This window comes from Bacillus rossius (assembly GCF_032445375.1).
Source record: "Bacillus rossius redtenbacheri isolate Brsri chromosome 4 unlocalized genomic scaffold, Brsri_v3 Brsri_v3_scf4_2, whole genome shotgun sequence".
Lineage (NCBI taxonomy): Eukaryota > Metazoa > Arthropoda > Insecta > Phasmatodea > Bacillidae > Bacillus > Bacillus rossius.
This window is the reverse complement of record NW_026962011.1, coordinates 27,118,838-27,138,992: the sequence shown is the minus strand read 5'-3', so window position 1 is coordinate 27,138,992 and position 20,155 is coordinate 27,118,838. Positions and strand designations below refer to the sequence as shown.

The 20,155-nt window shown below is 39.5% G+C and overlaps 1 protein-coding gene across 1 annotated transcript in view; it reads right to left on the bottom strand.

Annotated features, from left to right (window-relative positions):
* Positions 1-15,338, bottom strand: part of LOC134542233 (autophagy-related protein 2 homolog A) — a 110,845-nt gene extending 95,507 nt beyond the window's left edge. The window contains exons 1-5 of the mRNA XM_063386324.1: positions 14,994-15,338; positions 11,168-11,336; positions 9,457-9,597; positions 5,590-5,692; positions 2,866-3,067 (exon numbers count right to left, since the gene is read on the bottom strand). Of these exons, the coding sequence (XP_063242394.1) occupies positions 2,866-3,067; positions 5,590-5,692; positions 9,457-9,597; positions 11,168-11,336; positions 14,994-15,161 (783 nt within the window). The 5' untranslated portion in view covers positions 15,162-15,338. The remainder of the gene's footprint in view (positions 1-2,865; positions 3,068-5,589; positions 5,693-9,456; positions 9,598-11,167; positions 11,337-14,993) is intronic.
* Positions 15,339-20,155: the final 4,817 nt, after the last annotated feature.

The window sequence follows — 20,155 nt, the reverse complement described above, 5'->3', positions numbered from 1 at the left end:
GCCAGCCTGCAGCACTGCACAAGCAGTGGAAGCATGGTTCTTTTACTCATCTCCGCCATAGCAGCAACGCCTCACCGGTATGACAGCCGAGTTATGATGGTCATCATTGCTAAGGTGCTTTACCTATGATGGCTCGGCAGTTTATAACATGCAGAGGTTGGCAGTGAATTTTCAGGACGGATGTATTTTTTTTTGGCAGAATCATTTAATATGCTAAAGTTGGTTATGATTATTAAACATTATCTAATAGGGTCAATAAATGTTTTGTGAAACTGTGAAATTTTGTAGACTTAATATAATGGTATTATTTATCCACCTAGTGAAAATATTTAGTGTATTTTTATTGATTTTGTTTTCAGGGGGCATTTTTTACTTATAATTGTATGATAAAATCAAAAAATACAAAAACTCTTGCTACTCGATGTTAAACATTATTAGACTAACTGCTTTAATGATAATTAGGATATTTTCGATACCCGTTGATGTTAGCTTGCCAATTTGAAAGAAACGAAACAACCCAATGTGCTTTACATCCCATAAAAAATGATATAAAATATTGTTGTTTTATTAAATTACATTATGTTTAGACATTTATGTTTACACCTGCTTATGTTATAGCATTTCTTTTAGTGCACTGCAAATATTATAAACACTGTTTTGCACCCTAGCATACGTATCAGAGGAATATGCTGATAATATTATTTATTAAGTATCATGAAATCTTCAAACATTAGAACATGAACACTGTGTTGTTAATAAATGCTCAAATATAATTGAAAGAAATAGTAGTACACATTATTGTGACTGTATTGTATAGCAACCAGAAAATTAGAGGATCTAAATACTTTTTTCTGAATTTTATTACTTTATTTTCACAGAAGCAGCTACTCTCAAAAACTACAATTTTAATATTAAAGATAAACACGAAACCTCTGAACTCTAAGTGAAACACTATTCCTAATATGTTACCATTTTATCATACTTCAGAGTATTTTAGGGAAATCTAGTGTATAAAATGCACGGCAATATGCGGAACAGCAGGAGCAACCTAGCCGCCTACGAGGGTGGGGAGTAGGCCCAACCTAAAAGTCACTAAATCATGGGAGGAAATGCTTTCTCTTTAAAATGTGAAAAATAATGGTGTAAATAACCAGCCGGCTGCTAGGTATTTAATCAGAAGCAATCTTGTGTATTCTCAACCTTATCAGTGCATGTCACTTTATCTTTACAAACAAAATTTTTTTTATCATGCAAGGAAAGCCAAAGGGAAAATGAGCTGTTATTACAAGTTGTACAAACGACAAGCTTGTGCAAGCCGCACCACTAGCTGGGCCTTGGGTGCACGAGCTAAGTTTTTATGAAGTGCCAACTGCGCTCTGTATCTTTCCATTCCATTAGTTAATGCTTTTGCATTTCCTTTTTTTTTTTGTTTGGTCCTTGTGAAGTGGATAGGGTGAATGCAAGGCGGTGACTGGCTGCATGACGGGGTTAAATAAACATCATACCTACATACGATGGGCATGTCATACCGAAGACGCCTTAACGAAAGACAACATTCAATCCACGCTCGCTTTTAGTGGCAAAGCGTCATACTGATGGTTGTCCCTATGAAGGGTGATAAAGGGAACCATGCAAGCCCTGCAGGCGTGCCCCAGGCAGTGATCTTGTCCAGGTCTGCACACAACCACTGACTCACCGTCGGCACTCCTACGTGACGTCAGGGACCACACATACCTCACACTTGTTAAGGAATCTTCAAAAAAAGCAAAGTGAGGATAATTATGATGATGGGTAATTTATGCATTAGAACTGCAAGAAACCACAGAAACAAAACATGCACATGGAAGAAGTAGATTTAGAATAATATTTAGATTCACTTTATAAGTGACTCACTCCATATGGGAATATTTGAAATGCTGTCATCGAACAGTCATATTATTTCCCTCATATCCACAGGTCGACTGCACTGCAAGTGACACCACAATGGTACCATGTCTGGCGCGTGCCTGCCGACACTGCGATTTGGGTTCAACACAGAGCAGAGTCACACCCACAAGTTGGCATTGTGGGGAATGTGGAAATCGCAGCCATGGTCCGGCGAGTTATCACGATGACTCCTTCCACTTCCAACTCTATTCCTCCGCAACTTGCTTCATCATTTGCATGGTAACAAATACAGTGTATTCAAGTTTAATTAATCTGCATAGTGTATTCTTTGTGTATTCCAAAATAAACAGGCTTTTAATGATTCTAAATACATTTTTCATTAAGAAGTGAACCTTATGTGGCCAACCTGATCGGGGGTATATCTGTGTTAGTGAGGCAGGATTATAAGATTAGATGGCGGAGAAATTAAGATAAAGATGTAATGCAAGGCCCTTGGGTGCTTTCAGGAATCTTTACCAGGCTTTTAATATCTAAAAATTGTCCTGAAAGCATTCGTTTCAGCCCTTTTCACTTCCATAAAAATACAGAAACAGAACTACTCATCCACCATCAGTGCATTCTTAAATGCTTATTGTTATTTTGAGCCATTTTTATATTGTTTGGTTTCTTCTAAAGCTCTGCAAACATTATTTGTAACCTAGTAGACAGGCCCCTAACTAAAGTGTGTCCCAGTAAGCAGGACCCTAACAAATGTGTGTTCTAGTAGGCAGGCACCTAACAAATATGTCCCCGTAAGGAAGCCCATAACAAATGTGTGTCGGAGTAGGCAGCCTCTAACAATGGTTTCTGTTTTGTTTCACTTTCACTACAGTTCTCCAAATACTTTGTTTCGTGTTCAGTTTAAGGGACATAAGTAAATGCACAACCTCACACACGTACACATATGTATTCAGCATGTATATGTATGGCATGATGTACCTTGCCATCCGGAGAGGAGTCAGCTGACGTGTCCACGGAGCGGCAGAATGTGCGCGCGTGCGCTGGGAACTCATCTGTGAAGAGCGACACACCCTCCAGGCAGAACTTCTTGGTGGAGAAGGCCGGCACATGAAACAAGCGTGCCGCGTCCGACGCGGGCGGCTCTGGAGGGTCCATGCCCGCCTCGTCCAGGTAGTCGATGCTGCGGAGACAGCGTGCCCAGATCCTCTCTACATCAACTGTTTCCTGACAAGAGATGACAAGCATCCATGCTTTTCCTTTAATATTAATAAAATGTGTTGGAAAGGATATGACATTGAGGCAATGTCCAAGAAATATAAGTTATATTTTAAGGTATCCAGGGTTGATAACTTAGTACTAAAGGACAGAAACGAAAAGGATGAAAAGGCAAGAATACACAAAGTAAATAAAAGCACACATGGTCCGTAAAGATAAATAACACTGGCGCTGACAAGGACTAGTGTGATTTCAAACTCTGGGGCATAAATTTAACGGAGGGCAGGGAATTCCAAAACAAGCAATTTTTCTTAAGGAACACATGCCCGGAAACCCTGCAGTGTTACAAGTGCTAAGAGTAGCATGCCAACTGAATTGGGTGGGCTTCAGAGGACTACTCCACTGGCTGAGAGGACACTTGGTCGCAGCGTAGAGACATTCAAACACTTACGGGAAGCAGGCGATGAGTTAAGCACAGACCTAGCAGCAGAGTGGATGATTTGGCTGTGGTATGTTAATATGTTTGGCTTCGAGCGAAGCGCGCATCGCTGACTATGAGTGCAGCGCTGTGATTACCGAGTTGATCAAAAACAATAGTATGGCAGACTTTACATTAGCAGAGATGGCCAATATGTAGAGGCAAGATTATATGGTGAATTGCGATAAAAGCGAAACAGCGAAATTAATTCAATACACCATCAAACAACAAAAAGGAAGATATACTCAGGCAAACACCGAAATGTAAGGATAATCTCACAATGAAGCAAAAATCACCTCATTTACCTTGTTTTTTTTTTTTTTTTACCAAATACATTATTTTCATATATCTTAGAGTAAACTTTTATTTAAAAACCTAAAAATGTGAACTAAGTTTAAATATTAATTTAGTTACTATTTATGGGATTTTTTAAAAGTAAATAGAATCACTCTATAGCTGATACTGTACAGATATAGCTAAAGGCCTACAGATCAATACCACAAGGAAATGCATAAGTATGATTTTGGGTTTTTAACACTGCATAATGATTTTTTTGATTGATATTAATAGTAACCAAAACACATTGCTTCAGACATTTCAGTTTAATAAAATAATTACCTGTACTTTTAATTTTCATATTTTTAACATTCTAATGGACTACGAAACATAATGAATGTTTTAGTTGCAGTTATTTTTTATAACTATAATCAGAATATTAAAATTGTTTTATGTAGAAATATTAAGGATATTACAATGAAATTTTGAAGCAGAAAATCAAAAAAAAATTGTGCTTGATATGTCATTATTTGCGTATATTTGTTTTAACTTTTAATGACGATGAAGATGAAATCCAATATTATAAGTGATGAAATTTGCCTCCTTATAACATCATAAAATCCTGGCTCTACCAATATGTTAATGGTTAACGGGCTTGCAAAAAAAGTTGCAGGAGTAGTGTACATTTAAAAAGGACTCTCACAAAACAGCAATGCACCGAATAGGAAGACCTTCGCACTGCTTAACCAGCGACTGCCCCAAACTGGGAGTTTCATTCACCAAACTATACGTGGCTGACTCTAAACGACTGTGCTCAGCTTGTCTGCTCCCCAAGAAGCACTTCAATGTCACTGCGCTGCAACCACGTGTCCTCTCAGCCAGTGGAGTAGTGGCATGCTACCATTCGCGCTTGTAACACTGCAGGGTTTCCAGACACATGTTACTAAAGAAAAATTGCATGTTTTGGTATTCCCTGCCGTCCATCTATGCCCCACAATTTGCAAACCTTCTGTATACTATACCATAAAACCATGGTCTTTGTTTTGAAGTTCATACTAACCAAAACTCAGCAATGTATGTGCAAAACTCAACATTATCCCAACAAACATTTATACCTCCCAAGTGGCTGTATCATTACACTAAAATTAATTAAGATACACAGCTACCAGAAACCAAATTAATTTACTCATTTAGGATTGTAGTGATACGACCATCATGACTGTTTAGTGATTTCTCGAGTGGCCAAGTTGATCAATGAAAATGCAGCCTGCAAGATAAGAACTACAAAAACATTAAAGGAGGAGTAATGATAGTGTAACCTGTCATTGTTTTTGCGACTGTGTTTGGGTGTGAAGATGTGCAGCTTCTAGTGTTTCTTGTTTGCTAATATTGATGTACGGCTTATTTAACTTTAAAAGTTTATTAAGTATTTAAATGTTATTTTCATTAGCCTTTAAAATTAAAGCAACATAATTTTTTTTTATCATTATTAAATAACACTAATCTCATTAAAAAATCACTCACTTTTAAAGGATATAAAATCCAATTTTTTTTAAAATTATCACACAATATGAATGTGCTTGAATTTCGCTAAGTGAATCCTCTAAAAGCACCGTGTGTTGCCACGACACGCGAGCACACTTCCTAACAGAGCTGTCATGCACGCATGGCCTTCACGCAAACGTCGGGCCGTGAAACCCCAGAGTGAAGCGGCAACGCGAAGGGACACTCACTTCTTGATCCTGATCTCGATGGCCACGCCCGAGCTGCTAGCCTTGGGCATGTGCTCCACACGGACCAGCATGTCGACGAACTTGACCTTGACGCGGCACAGAACTGCACAAACACAGCAAGCAGCACTGCAACCGAGCGCATGTCCAAGAACCAACCGCTGTCGCAGCAACAGTTCCCAGCAATCAGCAGTTAACTACATGATTGGCCACCAACCAATCTTCTACTGCATGTAGTCATTCTAAACCAGTTCACAGTTGTCAATGATTATACATACTTTATTCTAAATTATAATTACGTACTTCCACTGAATCCTCAGTAAACCAGTAAAATACTAGTTTAAAAAAATAACAACTTTAAAAAATGGGCTTATGTACTTATGTTATACTTACATTGAGTGATAAAAACTAACTTGAATTTTGAATGGAAATAATTAATAGAAATAAAATAATAAAAGGACTGGAGTGATGATATAAATATGGTTGGTAAAGTATAAAATTAATCACATTAATTTTTTTTAATAATTTAATTTAATAATTTAATATATATATTATTTTTAATAAGTCTCAGTATTTAATAATAATATGAACGGTTGTATAAAATCTATTATTTGATTTAGTTTTAAATATTTAAGATAAATTTTAATTAATAATAAAAGCAATAAATATGTTAAACAGTTATTCAAATTAATTAATTAATTATTAAATAATATTGTAATATTTTATAATTTATAATACAAATAAATTATACATACAAGAACATATCTTCACTTATATAAATACAATTGAAAAAGTTTATAGACAGAATTTTGTATCACTAATATTAAAAATAAATAAATGTTTTTAATGATATGGGCCAGTATACAACATAAATCACTAAAGTATAAAATTAAAAAGCACACATATAATGTTACTATTTATAATGTGGGGAGAAATGGGTTCGTAAGGGATAGCCCCAATTAGGTTTATTTCACAGTTTTATTGATTACTAATACATATTTACATTAATAATAAATAATTGTACTTAAAAATGTCAGAACACAAGTCACTGGCACATACAAATATTTATCCTCAAGTCATTCAATATCTGACAAGTTCCACAGTTCGCACTCCTCACTGGAGCTAAGCTCAACAGTGGTTCGCCCCTTACCTCACGCCTGTCCACACACACACAGTCTCGCGCCACACAGTCGCTATACTCTCCCGATTCAGTCGAACTCAGCATCGCGCAACTCTCAGGGGGGTCTCTCCCCCTTTCACCGATGTCACACTTCCCTTCACTCGGAACTTTGGAACTGTCACCGAACTCGTCGCGGGACTCACGCGTAACTCTCACCACAATCCTCGCGTAACTCACTGCGGTACTCTCGCTGCACTCCTCGCCGAACTGTCGATAAAACTCCGTAGCCAAACTCTCGCCACACTCGCGGCACTCACCGTCGCGAGACTCTGTCACCCCAAGATCTCCCGCATAGGCCGGCATCCCTGCGAGTGCGGCTGGGGCGAGTCACGTCATCCCGCGTCGACTCAACGCCTGAAGCGTCGCTCGATCCCAAGGCCGCTCAACGATAGATAACAACACCGAGGCATGGTGCAACACAGGGAGCAAAGGGAGGAGGGAGTTAGCGACGACCCTTGTAATCCGGCCAGGCATGTGTGGCATGCCTTACGTCCATGGATGGCGCGAGACATCAGTAGCCATGCAGGGCCACCAGCCAACTCTGAACCTGGCATTGCAATCTGGTCTATCGCGTTCGTAACAATAATTTTTAAATGTATGATGCATTTGTTTGATGTACCTTTGTAGCCTCTTTTTCATATTGTGAAAATTTCATTGCACGGTGTACGCACATCGTAAAAATTCACTCTAATAATTTTTCTTCATAATGCGCCTAAAAAAGTATAACTTCAAAAATGCTGGTAAAATTACTAAAAATGAAAATGAATTAGGCTCACCAAACTGTATTAGAGAAATATTATTTAAAATGTCAAAAACAAAGTTCAAAGAAACTTCAGAAATTAAAGGCAAAGGATTAACAACTGTAAGAAAAAGTCCCTTGATCATGTGACAAAAGGAGCAGCTCTTTCTTAAAATTTTAAAAGTTGTGCAAAAAGCAAATCTAAATAAAAATGGAAGTAGACGGTGCCACCCGCCACACTACTTGTATCAATGAAGCACCGACAGAAAATGAAACATATGATGCAATGTCTCGGTCACATGAAATATTCATCTCATAAGTGTGCACCTGTGTCTGATTAATCCCTGTTTAGACTTCCTCCATCTGCGACATAGCACGGACATGAAACAGACATTTCCCCTATGTCCGGCATCATGTCTGTTCATGTGCCTGCTGGTCCTTCACAGACACCCCTCAACCATTCAAGAGACACTTTATCTTTCGCGGACTGGAGAAACCAAAGAATACCTTCAACAGGAAAACTTTGTCAAGACTACTTACAGAACAAAAGTAAAATAATAAAGAAATTGAAAATCTGAAAAAATAAATTGCTGCAGAGAGACAAAGAAAGAAGGTAATGAATACACTGTGTTTTTCTTCTGCATCTTCTATCTCAAGTATTGACATTATACACTCTGCTGAGAGTTATTGGAATAAGTCCGATGAAGAAAGCTCAGGGTCTAAAATCAATTGCTTTCTTATAACACCATAAAATCTTGGCTCTACCAATATGTTAAAGGTGTACGGCATGCAAAAAATATTGCAGGAGTAGTGTGCATTTAAAAAAGGACTCTCACACAACAGCAATGCACCGAATAGGAAGACCTTCGCACTGCTTAACCAGCAACTGCCCCAAACTGGGAGTTACATTCACCAAACTGTACGTGGCCAACTCTTAACAACTGTGCTCAGCTCGTCTGCTCCCCAAGAAGCACTTTAATGTCACTGCGCTGCAACCACGTGTCCTCTCAGCCAGTGGAGTAGTGGCATGCTACCATTCGCGCTTGTAACACTGCAGGGTTTCCAGACACATGTTACTAAAGAAAAATTGCTTGTTTTGGTATTCCCTGCCCTCCATTAAATCTATGCCCCACAAGTGATGAACCAATAAGAAGAAAACATCTCAAGAAACATTATCCATGTTTCAAAAGATAAAAACAAAATTTCATCCACGTAAACATTTCGAAGACAATGGAATTGGAGGGAAGGCCCCAGTAACCTTGATAAGGATTACAAGGCAGCTGTATCACATTCCAGTGATCCCAAGCAAGTAAGTAAAACTCGCAATGTGTATTCTGTTCCCGAACTGGACTTGTTTGTAAATCTTAAAAATAAATAATTTTCTTTCTTTCATTGTCCTTGAATCAGCTTTTACAGCTTGGTGCAGTTTACTATCATCCCATAAACACATTTAAAATAATTATGAAAATCCTGGTCAACTACACTGGAACTATCAATTTTTAAAAAGGTCAACATCTAAAACAGTAATATTAATTTAAAAAAAAAATATATATATTGTAATTTTTTTCCCCTATTTATATCTTCTAAAACAGTAACACATAATTATGTTTGGGTAAATTCATACTTCCTTTTTTTTTACTTCACTTCTAATAACAAAAAAAAAATACCTTAGTAAAAAAAAATGCTCTAAAGTGGCAAGCTACTGACACAATTACATAAATAGGTAGAAATTTAATTTTTTTTTGCATCTATGTATTAATAAAATAAAACATAAAACTCCATTATCAAAAAAAACTAACTATTTTATTATTTAAAAATCACTAAAAAAATAGGCCCATAAAAACATAAATTGTGAAAGATATTCATTCTTTGTTCAAACGTTAAACAAATGCTGTAAACACATTCCATAAATTAGTAATTAAATACATTGAACAAAATGCCAACTACTCACTAGAGTCAATAGCCTGTGCGAACATTTCGAGGCCTTGAAGCGGCTCCGCCTCCCCTTGAAGACACTGTTCCTTCAAGCACTCCTCTGCCAGCTGCATACTACTGCTCATGCTGCTCCACATGGACTCCAACATGGATGCCCCTGCAACAGTAGCTGCCAGCTCTATCACTCACTGCACCTTCAAGCACTCCTCTGCCAGCTGCATACTACTGCTCATGCTGCTCCACATGTTCTCCAACATGGATGCCCCTGCAACAGTAGCTGCCAGCTCTATCACTCACTGCACCTTCAAGCACTCCTCTGCCAGCTGCATACTACTGCTCATGCTGCTCCACATGGACTCCAACATGGATGCCCCTGCAACAGTAGCTGCCAGCTCTATCACTCACTGCACCTTCAAGCACTCCTCTGCCAGCTGCATACTACTGCTCATGCTGCTCTACATGGACTCCAACATGGATGCCCCTGCAACAGTAGCTGCCAGCTCTATCACTCACTGCACTTTCAAGCACTCCTCTGCCAGCTGCATACTACTGCTCATGCTGCTCCACATGGACTCCAACATGGATGCCCCTGCAACAGTAGCTGCCAGCTCTATCACTCACTGCACCTTCAAGCACTCCTCTGCCAGCTGCATACTACTGCTCATGCTGCTCCACATGGACTCCAACATGGATGCCCCTGCAACAGTAGCTGCCAGCTCTATCACTCACTGCACCTTCAAGCACTCCTCTGCCAGCTGCATACTACTGCTCATGCTGCTCCACATGGACTCCAACATGGATGCCCCTGCAACAGTAGCTGCCAGCTCTATCACTCACTGCACCTTCAAGCACTCCTCTGCCAGCTGCATACTACTGCTCATGCTGCTCCACATGGACTCCAACATGGATGCCCCTGCAACAGTAGCTGCCAGCTCTATCACTCACTGCACCTTCAAGCACTCCTCTGCCAGCTGCATACTACTGCTCATGCTGCTCCACATGGACTCCAACATGGATGCCCCTGCAACAGTAGCTGCCAGCTCTATCACTCACTGCACCTTCAAGCACTCCTCTGCCAGCTGCATACTACTGCTCATGCTGCTCCACATGGACTCCAACATGGATGCCCCTGCAACAGTAGCTGCCAGCTCTATCACTCACTGCACCTTCATGCTCTACTCTATCAACCGAGCTTCTCCTCTTTGCCATTTACAGTATTGTTTGAATGTACTTTTTGGCATATATTTTACGTGCCAGGTTTATATGGTCAACAGAAATATGTAATAAATGTGCGGCATGTTCTGATTGAAAATTTTCATTAATTATTTTGTCTGTTTCACCAACATTGTTACTTCTTTCCTTGGTCTCTATCAGAAGGGACCCTTAACCCTCACCCCTGTTGTGCTACTCTCTTGTCAGCACACAATTCAGAGGCTGCCTGGGACATCCAATTCAGAGAGGTTTCAGCGCTATAGTCGCTCATAACTGTTTGTACACAAGCCTGAATAAACTTAAGGTATTTTTAAATTTAATTTTTTTATGACTTTTTTGGTGTAATATATTACTTTCTTATTATAACATATTTCTCAGAAGTTTGTATTGTGTGTGCCTAAAATTAATGGTAGGATTTAAAATGTGCCCCGACTTGAACAGGTTCGAGAACCACTGCTTCAGGCAACACAGCAACAGGAAGCAACGGACGAGACCCCCACACAGGGCACACTCACCGGAGTCGTCCCTCTTCTTGGGCTGCACAGTGAGGCAGAGGCCCGTGACCTCCACGTAGCTGGAGTCACTGAGTAGCGACGCCCACGGCACGGACACACACATGCCCGACACGTAGCCGTCCACGAACTGCACGGGCCAGTTCTGCTGCGCGCCCAGTTCGTTGAGGGCCTGCAACACACACCCAGCTCTGCCACCACGCTGCATCCGGACACGGTCGTGCTTGTACTGCCGTGACTTAGGAGCGGCCCCAAGTATCCCGGACAAGTGCACGGCACGGACGGACCGCAAGCAGGAGGCACAAGACTCGTATGACTGGAGGTTGGTATCGAGGAGGTTCCGAAGGACATGGGTTTGATGAGATGGCCAGAAGGAATGGTGACACATTTCCCGGGCCAGGAATGAGACCCAGATAACTTGGTATGAGGCAAAATATCCAGTCGACCATTCACATAAATGCATTCAGTTTCATTAAAAATGATATTTTATCGCATAAACAAGCAAAACTACACATTAATTACTAGCAGCTAGGTACGTGCTAAACCTCTGTTATTCTAACCAGAGTCTTAGTTTCAAGTTAGTAGTCATGCTCGGAATCATGTGTTTTAAAAGTCCACAGCTACGCTGGCATGGCTGTGCTATACATAATACATCCCATTGTAATAACTGTTAGTGTGGTTTGAGGCTAAAATGGTTTTAGTACTAACCACCTTTATTATTTTTAGTACTTTTTAAAAGGACTGTTTAAGAAAACTGGTGGGTATCAAATATATTATTTCAATGGTTTTTTATTAGTAAATAATGTGAGGAGTTACACTAAATATACAGATATTTTTTGTTATTTACAGTAATATTTAATGGTTATTATTTTCTAATTATAATCATAATTTTGTTTATAATTCTATAGTTTGCCCAATCATGAAACTTTTGCTATGGTATGAAAAAGGTGTCTGTGCCTGCTGCACCTTCTCCAACCCACATCACAAATCTCATCCTTCCACAGAGACAACTATCTAGTATTTATAACAATTCGCCTACACCTTCCCGCGATACTTTTCCCTCATAAATTACTTGGATTAACAGCTTCTGCATAAAAAAAAATTAAAATACATTATATTCCCCTTCTCCCAACCATTAAATGGGTTGTGTTGAGACAGGAGTGCAAGATAGTGAGTTTTTAATTACCTGAAAAAGTCAGAGTGGTTTATTCCCTAAGTACCTCATTTGCATTATGTTAACTCTGTGTGTTTTGTTTTAGCAGTAGTTGTGTTAAGTGTGATAATCTATAATTTATGAAAACAGTTTTAAATGTTGTTTTACGGTTGTGTACAAGTGCAACTAAAAAAACAGTTACCATGCTAGATTACTTGCCTTGTAATTAATTTTGAATTGCAAATACATAGTTTTGTATTATTGCCCTTAAGAGGTGTTTATATTATAACAAGTATTTTTTACCCACGTAATGGCAGATTTCTGATAGGTAAGTTTGGTACAGTTCGGGAGAAAGGCAGGAATTGTCAAATTGAATTTGTTGTTTTGCATATAATTTGGTGTGTTGATTACTATGTAAAATTAAAATTTATGTGAGAGTAGAAATTTATGGTTGATTGTAGAGAATTTGTCAGTTTTGTACTGTTGTATTTTCTGATGTAAGCATAGCTGTTGTTACCTGGACATATTTGAATCCAAACAATTAGGTAGTGGAGTCGAGGCATTTATTGTTTGAATTTAGCAGATCATGGGGTGCTGTCTTGTACAGTGAAGTGAAAAAAAAGTGGGGCGGTTATTGAGTTGGCGGAGGACAACAAATGGTTTGTCGTCAACAGACTTCCGTACGTGTCTGTAGGACACATAAAAGGGTACAACAATAACTTTAAAAAACTTTTTTTGTAAGGGTGTGAGGTTTTCGAAACACCATGTTTGGGTTCCGAAGATCATCAAGACTACTAATTGTTTTTAATGTTGGGTACCTCACGAAATTCAAGTTTTTCTAGACATCCAGAAGATTCTGCTCAGAGTGAAGATGTAAACTCTTCTAACACAGGCGAGTGTTCACAGTTTCTTTAAGTTTTTTTTCCTTATATATTATATACGTAATACCCACATCCTGAGAATCTGATTTTGCCGGCTTCATCTTACTATTATTATAAAAGCAAAAGTTTCTGCGTATGTTACTCCTTCACACCTGAACTGCTGAACGGATTTGGATGATATTTGGCATAGTATAGCAAGCTCATTACCTGGATTTACACATAAGCCACAAATTATTATGAAATTCATCCCTATTAGAGTGAAAAAGGGGTAAATTCAATTTTATAACAGAAAAAATAGGTCACAGATATACAAACAGTGAGTGTGTATCATTTCTCTATGTCCGCCACACGATCATACATAGAGTAAGGTTTGGCAACTTCCTATCCTTCTCCTTGGTGAGACCATCTGCTTAGTGAAGCTCGCGGTTGCTAGTGAACTAACGCTAACGGCACTAATAGCAGTTTATATCTGAACTTCGTCAATAGATGGCGTTGCCTAGGGTTTAGGAAAGTTTGTTAGTGAGTGTGTAAGTTTGTGTGTGTGAGTGTGTATTGTTTTTTTTTTTACTTTTTCATGCTGTAATAACACATGGGCTACTTATTATCCCAAAAAAATTGGCTGTTCTTGTACATATATATAAAATAGCATGATGGTACTTATGACATCGATAAATTCTGCGACAGTGATTGACTGATTGCCATGAAAGTTGGCACATCAAAGTAATTTTTATGGAGAAGGTTTTTATGCTATACGTTTTATTATAATCCGGCTATATGGCGCTGGAGCGTATCAACCTCCAAACCGTTCAACCGATCACCATGAAAATTGGTATACATAAATATTTGAACATAAATATTTTTGAGGTATCCATTTTGCTATAAGTCGCCACTAGATGGCACTGCAGTGCACACACTTTTTCAACGTTCAACCAATCTCCACGAAAATCGGTTTACATAGATATTTGAACACAGAGAATACTTTCGCGACATCCATTTTGCTATAACTCGCCACTAGATGATGCTGCAGCGCATCAACTTCTAAACCATTCAACAGATTGCCATGGGTAAACAGAAAATCATAGATCATAGACATACAAAACAGCAATTGTGTGTAATTTCTCTATGTCTACCACACTGTCATAAAGTGGTATCCATTATGCTTTAACTCACTGACAATATATCATCCTGAGTTCAGCCGAGTACTGCAGCTAGTCATACACACACACACATGTACATATATACACATAAAAATACATATATATTTGTATATGTATATATATTGATCCTGTGTATACGATGCTTGCTGATTTTATTTAGTAAAACAAGAATAGTGACGTAAAACTATTATGTTCACTGTAATATCTGTAACATTTATACTGAACACGCACAAACACAGCCTCAGAATGGACGGGTGTGAACATTAGGTTTTCCATTCTGTGATTCTCTGTGTATAAGAATGTAAAAACAAAAAAAAAAGCAACGGCTACATCAATGCAAAGGTATTATAATGTAAGCTATAAAAGGTGTTTTCTCAGAAATGGGATGGAATATAAAGACACGGTTTGCGAGGTAAATAGGCTAAAGGAACGTTTCTAGTTTTCGAAAATAAAAAAAAAGTAGTTTTTGATTTTTATTATTAATTTCTGGAAAAGCCGCGACGCGAGTAAATGACTACGCGTTTTTCGGCACAGGTACTACGGTACTAAAAACATTTTTCGGAAATTTTTACTTTTTTAGGAAATGAAATTTCTCTAGGAAATTACCCACTTCTTTCTCACCAGCGTTATTTACGTACCTCGACATCCAAACGAACTTCCGACACAGATCCTGTGCCTTTGTACAAGTCCACCGTCAGCTGATCCAAGGTCAGTTTCTCTTCTAGAAACTGCCCTAAATATCTTTGAAGTAAATACCTACAAGCACGTTTCATTATGCTCTCTGGCCACGGTAAGTACCAAGGCATTTTTGCTTTCTTTTTATTTAACTTAATCGCAAACTATCAATTCAATCCTTTTAAACACCACATACTTTTTGTCAATATTCTCACAGAATCTACGCCTCACAGCCGCATAGTAAACAAAAACAACGTGAATCCAATGGTAAAAAAAAAATGTTTATTATGATTTCCTCATGCACCCTTTGTTTATAAAGAAAGCCTCATACTCTTCAAAGAACAGCTGGTCATATCTCGAACGAAAACTATATATTTGAAAACATTAACACTTAAGAAGATTTTAGTAGACGTATTCTTAATGTAAATATTACATTGAGTGTGTCGGCAAAGTTCACTAAAAACATGGATTATTTTTAATTACATTATAATTATATAATTTAATTTCATGAATTTGAATAAGAAGTCTAAAAAATAATATACATTAACTTTTTTTTTAATATACGGGATAAAAAAGAACAATCGTTAGATTTTGTGCTAGTAGTTTGAAACAAGAACGTTCGAGTTTGATTTTCTGTGATTTCACTCAGGCTGGGATTCCAAAATACAAAAATAAGAGTTGAGGTGTTGTAAATGCTACACTTGTACCCTAAACATATTCCTAGTGCGCGATAGGACATGGCCAGTCCCTTATTTTTAGCGGACAGATTTTAGTGACATATCCATGATTTATTTGTTGCCCAAATTCTGCCCATGTGTACAGCTCACTTTTTCGTCGATTTCGTCCAGATGGAAGACCCACGTCTGGCGCCATAAACTCGTACATATTGAATTTCGTGAGTATTGGGGGACATACGAAACTTGTTATTGTGCCAAATAAAACTTTATGATAGAGTAACTATCCTGGAATAGGTACATGTTGTGCTTTTTAATGGTCATAATAGGAAATATTCGAAATTTAAATTGTTCTTGAAAATATTATAACATCAACATTTAATTCGTGCAGTAGTGCTGCTATCTCTAGGATTTTTGCCAATTGTATCGATAGTTTCCAAATATCCGCTAGAATGTGTTGAAACCAGTTTCTAGCCTCACACAGGAAACCGTTTAATAAAATGGCTGCCGATATGATCCCTTACTGGGATTCAGTTTGGACACTTTCTAGAATATGAACCGTGAGCTAGATCATCCTAACAAGGAAGTGATTATTTGCTACCTTTCCCGAAAGTTTTGAAATACTGTTCTTATGGAGTTGTCACACTATCAAGTTTTGACAACAAAATTAGAAACAAAATATTGGTAGGGTTTTGGGTTTTCCAGATTATCTTCTAATATATTTAGACAGACAATCTCAAATAAGTTTTTAATCTTGACACACTAAAAAATTTTATAACTAGATTGAACTATTTTTTATTTAATCAAACTAAAAATTAAAATCATGTATAATATTTTACACCCCCTGGGGCACAGAGTTTCATATTCGTTTCTAAATTATTTTGTCTTTGGTAATTTTATGTCTATTACAGACCTCGCCATGTACCCACCAATAATTCCTCAATGTTTAAATTGTTTCGTCGCCTGGTCGACTAGCCCCTCAATGATATTATTTTGCCGGCTACTCAGTGTTCGGTAGAGGGGGGGTTCGGGCCGCGTGGCCAAGGGACTTAGTCACCAGAATAACAATTGACACACTTGAAGACAGTTTCCAGATTCTTTATACACAGTATCTCGAACCCTTTACAGGGGGCTGCCGCGTTTCCGCCTGTGACTGTTTCTGTAGGGCCTTTGAATATATATACTGTATAGAAGTCGCGAGTGGATAGGATTTACTCTACGTTTTTCAGAAGCGTATGATGAGCAGCTTGGGAACTTCACTGCTGCAGTGCGCTGCCGTAACGCCCTGTATCGTCTTAGTTGTTATTTACACGTTAGAGCGCAGCTCTGTCACCCGCTGTCATTCCCCTCATCCATCATTCACTGCAGCTCAACGTCGTTCTACGGGAGGGGGAAGGGGTGTTTGAAGAGTTGGACACTTGTCCGCTAGGGACCACCACAAGTCGATGCCCTAGAGATGGTGGCGCTTGCGGCGGTGAATTAACTAACTACCTCAAAACCGTATTAGAAATTTTAACCTGGGCTGGCGACTTCTATACAGTATATATATTCAAAGGTAAGGCGAAGCCCGGTTCCGCGCACTTATACTGTATTGGAAAAATACGTGACGTCCCGATCGTGACGAGCATTACCCACGCCGCTAAGACTTGAACTCGCTATGACTCGCGCAATAAGCTGACTGTCTGACCGGACAACCCAGTTACTGGCGAATATCCAGTCCACAATAGTACTCAGCGACTCGCAAACCTCTGGGGAAACACATACGCGAGGAGAGTGGCAAAAAGCAAACCGCGACTGAGTGACGAGGTGACACCCTCGCCTGAATGACAATACGAATGTAGGAAGTGAAATTCCTTCCCCTCGGCAAGGCCTGAACTACAGCGAGACACCGCGCCCGTTCCACTCTCACCGTCTTAGCCGCACAGCACTATCGTCGCACACGCAACACAGGGCAGGAGAAGGCGTTGGCGTGGCATAACGGGCTGTGAGAGCTGGGCCGACACTTGGGTCGACGTCAATTGTGTCTTTCATATCTAAGTGTGGTCTAAATAACTTTCTTTATTCTATGATTAATTATTGTAAAATGGATAAAGTTAATAATTTTTTGACGTGACAACATGTAATAAATCGATGAACACCGGCTGCACTCACGAAAAAATGTCCCATAACGCACATTGTCCCACTACGGATGTCCCATTACAGATGTGTCCTGTTATGCTCATTGTACGCATGAGTGACATCTCTCTTCATGCTCATCGTACGCATGCATGGCATCTCTCTTCCACTCGATTGGTACAACCATCGATTTGACTTTTCAATCATATTTTCGTCGTTTGAATAATTAATATTATGTAATTTAACGATCATCCACCGATTTTCAGCACAATCGGTACTGTTATTTAAAAGTAATGTTGAATATTCAAATAACTTTTAAAACTTCCAAAACACAAAACAATATAACAATATAACTATATATATATATATATATATATATATATATACCATCTGAAACAGCTATTTTTGATATGGCCTTGACGCCGCCGTCAGTGCTCCCTCTGAGAGCACAGGCCGTTATGTGTCCTCAACACCTGATAAGTGCCGCGCCCCGAACGCGCCCGCGCGCGCAACGTAGTGCAGTGCCCCGAACGGCGTGACGTCAGTCACGGCCTCCTACGTGTGCAAAGCGCCCGGCCGGGTGTGGCACTGCGCAAGGGTATTGTTTCTCATGCATTTTATAATATAAACAAAAACTAAGAAATCTAAACCATTCAATAATTAATGTTAATTAAATGATCATATGTTAAAAGGGTATAATTCACAAAACTGGCCGAAGTCACCTTCCCGCGCTCCGCAGTTTTCCCGCGGAATTTCCCCCCTCCCTGGCCCCGGCGGCCAGGGAGGTTAGGCAGTCGCCATCCAGCACTCGCCCGGGCCGGCAGCCCACGCACGGGGAGCCTTCAATTTTCGCGCCAACACCATATAACTGCAATAGGTAAATATAGTCCAAACGTTTTATATCAGCTCCCCGGTCGGCCCAAATCGGCCGTTAGCATCCACGCGTGGTCTTTTAATAATATGTGTATCCCATCAGGGATTTGTATAGTTTACGTAAGCAATTAGGTGACCTGTCGTGGCACCTGCGCCTCACGCTTTAACGTCCCACCACGGGACATAGTTCTTTGCCCACGCAGGGCGGCACTGCGCCGAACGCGACCAGAACTTTCGGACGAGTATTCACCTGGGACGTGCCACGGCCACGTGTGTGATATCGCTCCAGATTCCACCGTGTCCGTGCCCAGCTTAACGTGGCCCAGCCACCCCGCGGACTATCCGCGCATGCATATCCTCCTGTGCGGGACTAATCGCAGTAATTCAGTGTAACGTGTTCTAATAAGTAAATATTCTCTTGTGCGGGACTAATCGCAGTAATTCAGTGTAACGTGTTTTAATAAGTAAATCATTCTCCTGTGCGGACTAACCACAGTAATCTCGTGTCATGTGTTTCCTTAATTAATTTGCGGGACCGATCATCCACACACGTCACGCCACGTCCGTGTACTCTCGCAGAGACCCTAGCAGGTTCAGGTGCGCGGAGCTTAGGTCGACGGTGAAGCGGCCAGTCACGTGAACGTGTGACCTGTAGAGTGTGCTACGTAATAAATCACCAAAAGAACTCGTGTGTTTCATTAATAAGGCGTCCTGGGAGGCCATAACAGCCCGGGGAGTCCTTTGTCGCCGCATCCCTGCCTACCGCCACGAGGCCAGGAACCCCCCCCTTGAGATTCAAAATTAACCTACCAGCTTAAATTTACGTAAATTCAGATTAGGCAACGGGGACGGCGTCAGCCTCATGGTCGTACGGTTAGCATCGCTGAATAACAATTCAACAATTGACAGATCGAATCCTGGCCGCTGCAATACTTTTTTTTTGTACTTGTAAAAATAAATACGGCGCGCGCGACACTTCAAAAGTAATAAATATATTTGAATTAATGAATGCAAATAAAAGTAAATTTATTAATTAAATTGTAGATTTCATTTCACTCCTTTGTATCCATACAAAATAGTGATAATTTAATAAAATTGATTCAATTTTATTCCTAAAAGTATGCAGAGGTAGATTTTATCATACAAAAGATAGAAAAATTTTAAAAAATTCTTATTACCAGTGACAAAGTTCGGGAAAAACTGTTAGCAGAAGAACACATTTAACCAAACAGTGAAAATATGCAGGGCGTGGGAAGTAAATAAACAAGTACAGGTTATGCAAGCTGATGCACCTTTACCAGCGGTACATACTCTTAAGTCGTAAAAACCCCACCCTTGCAACTAGCGATCAACAAACACACACAAAAACTAACTGTCACAGGTGTGGTTATATCCATCAACAACGCCCATGCCCAGCTCTGGGAAAAGAATGCAAAAAGTGCAGGAATTTAAATCATTTTTCT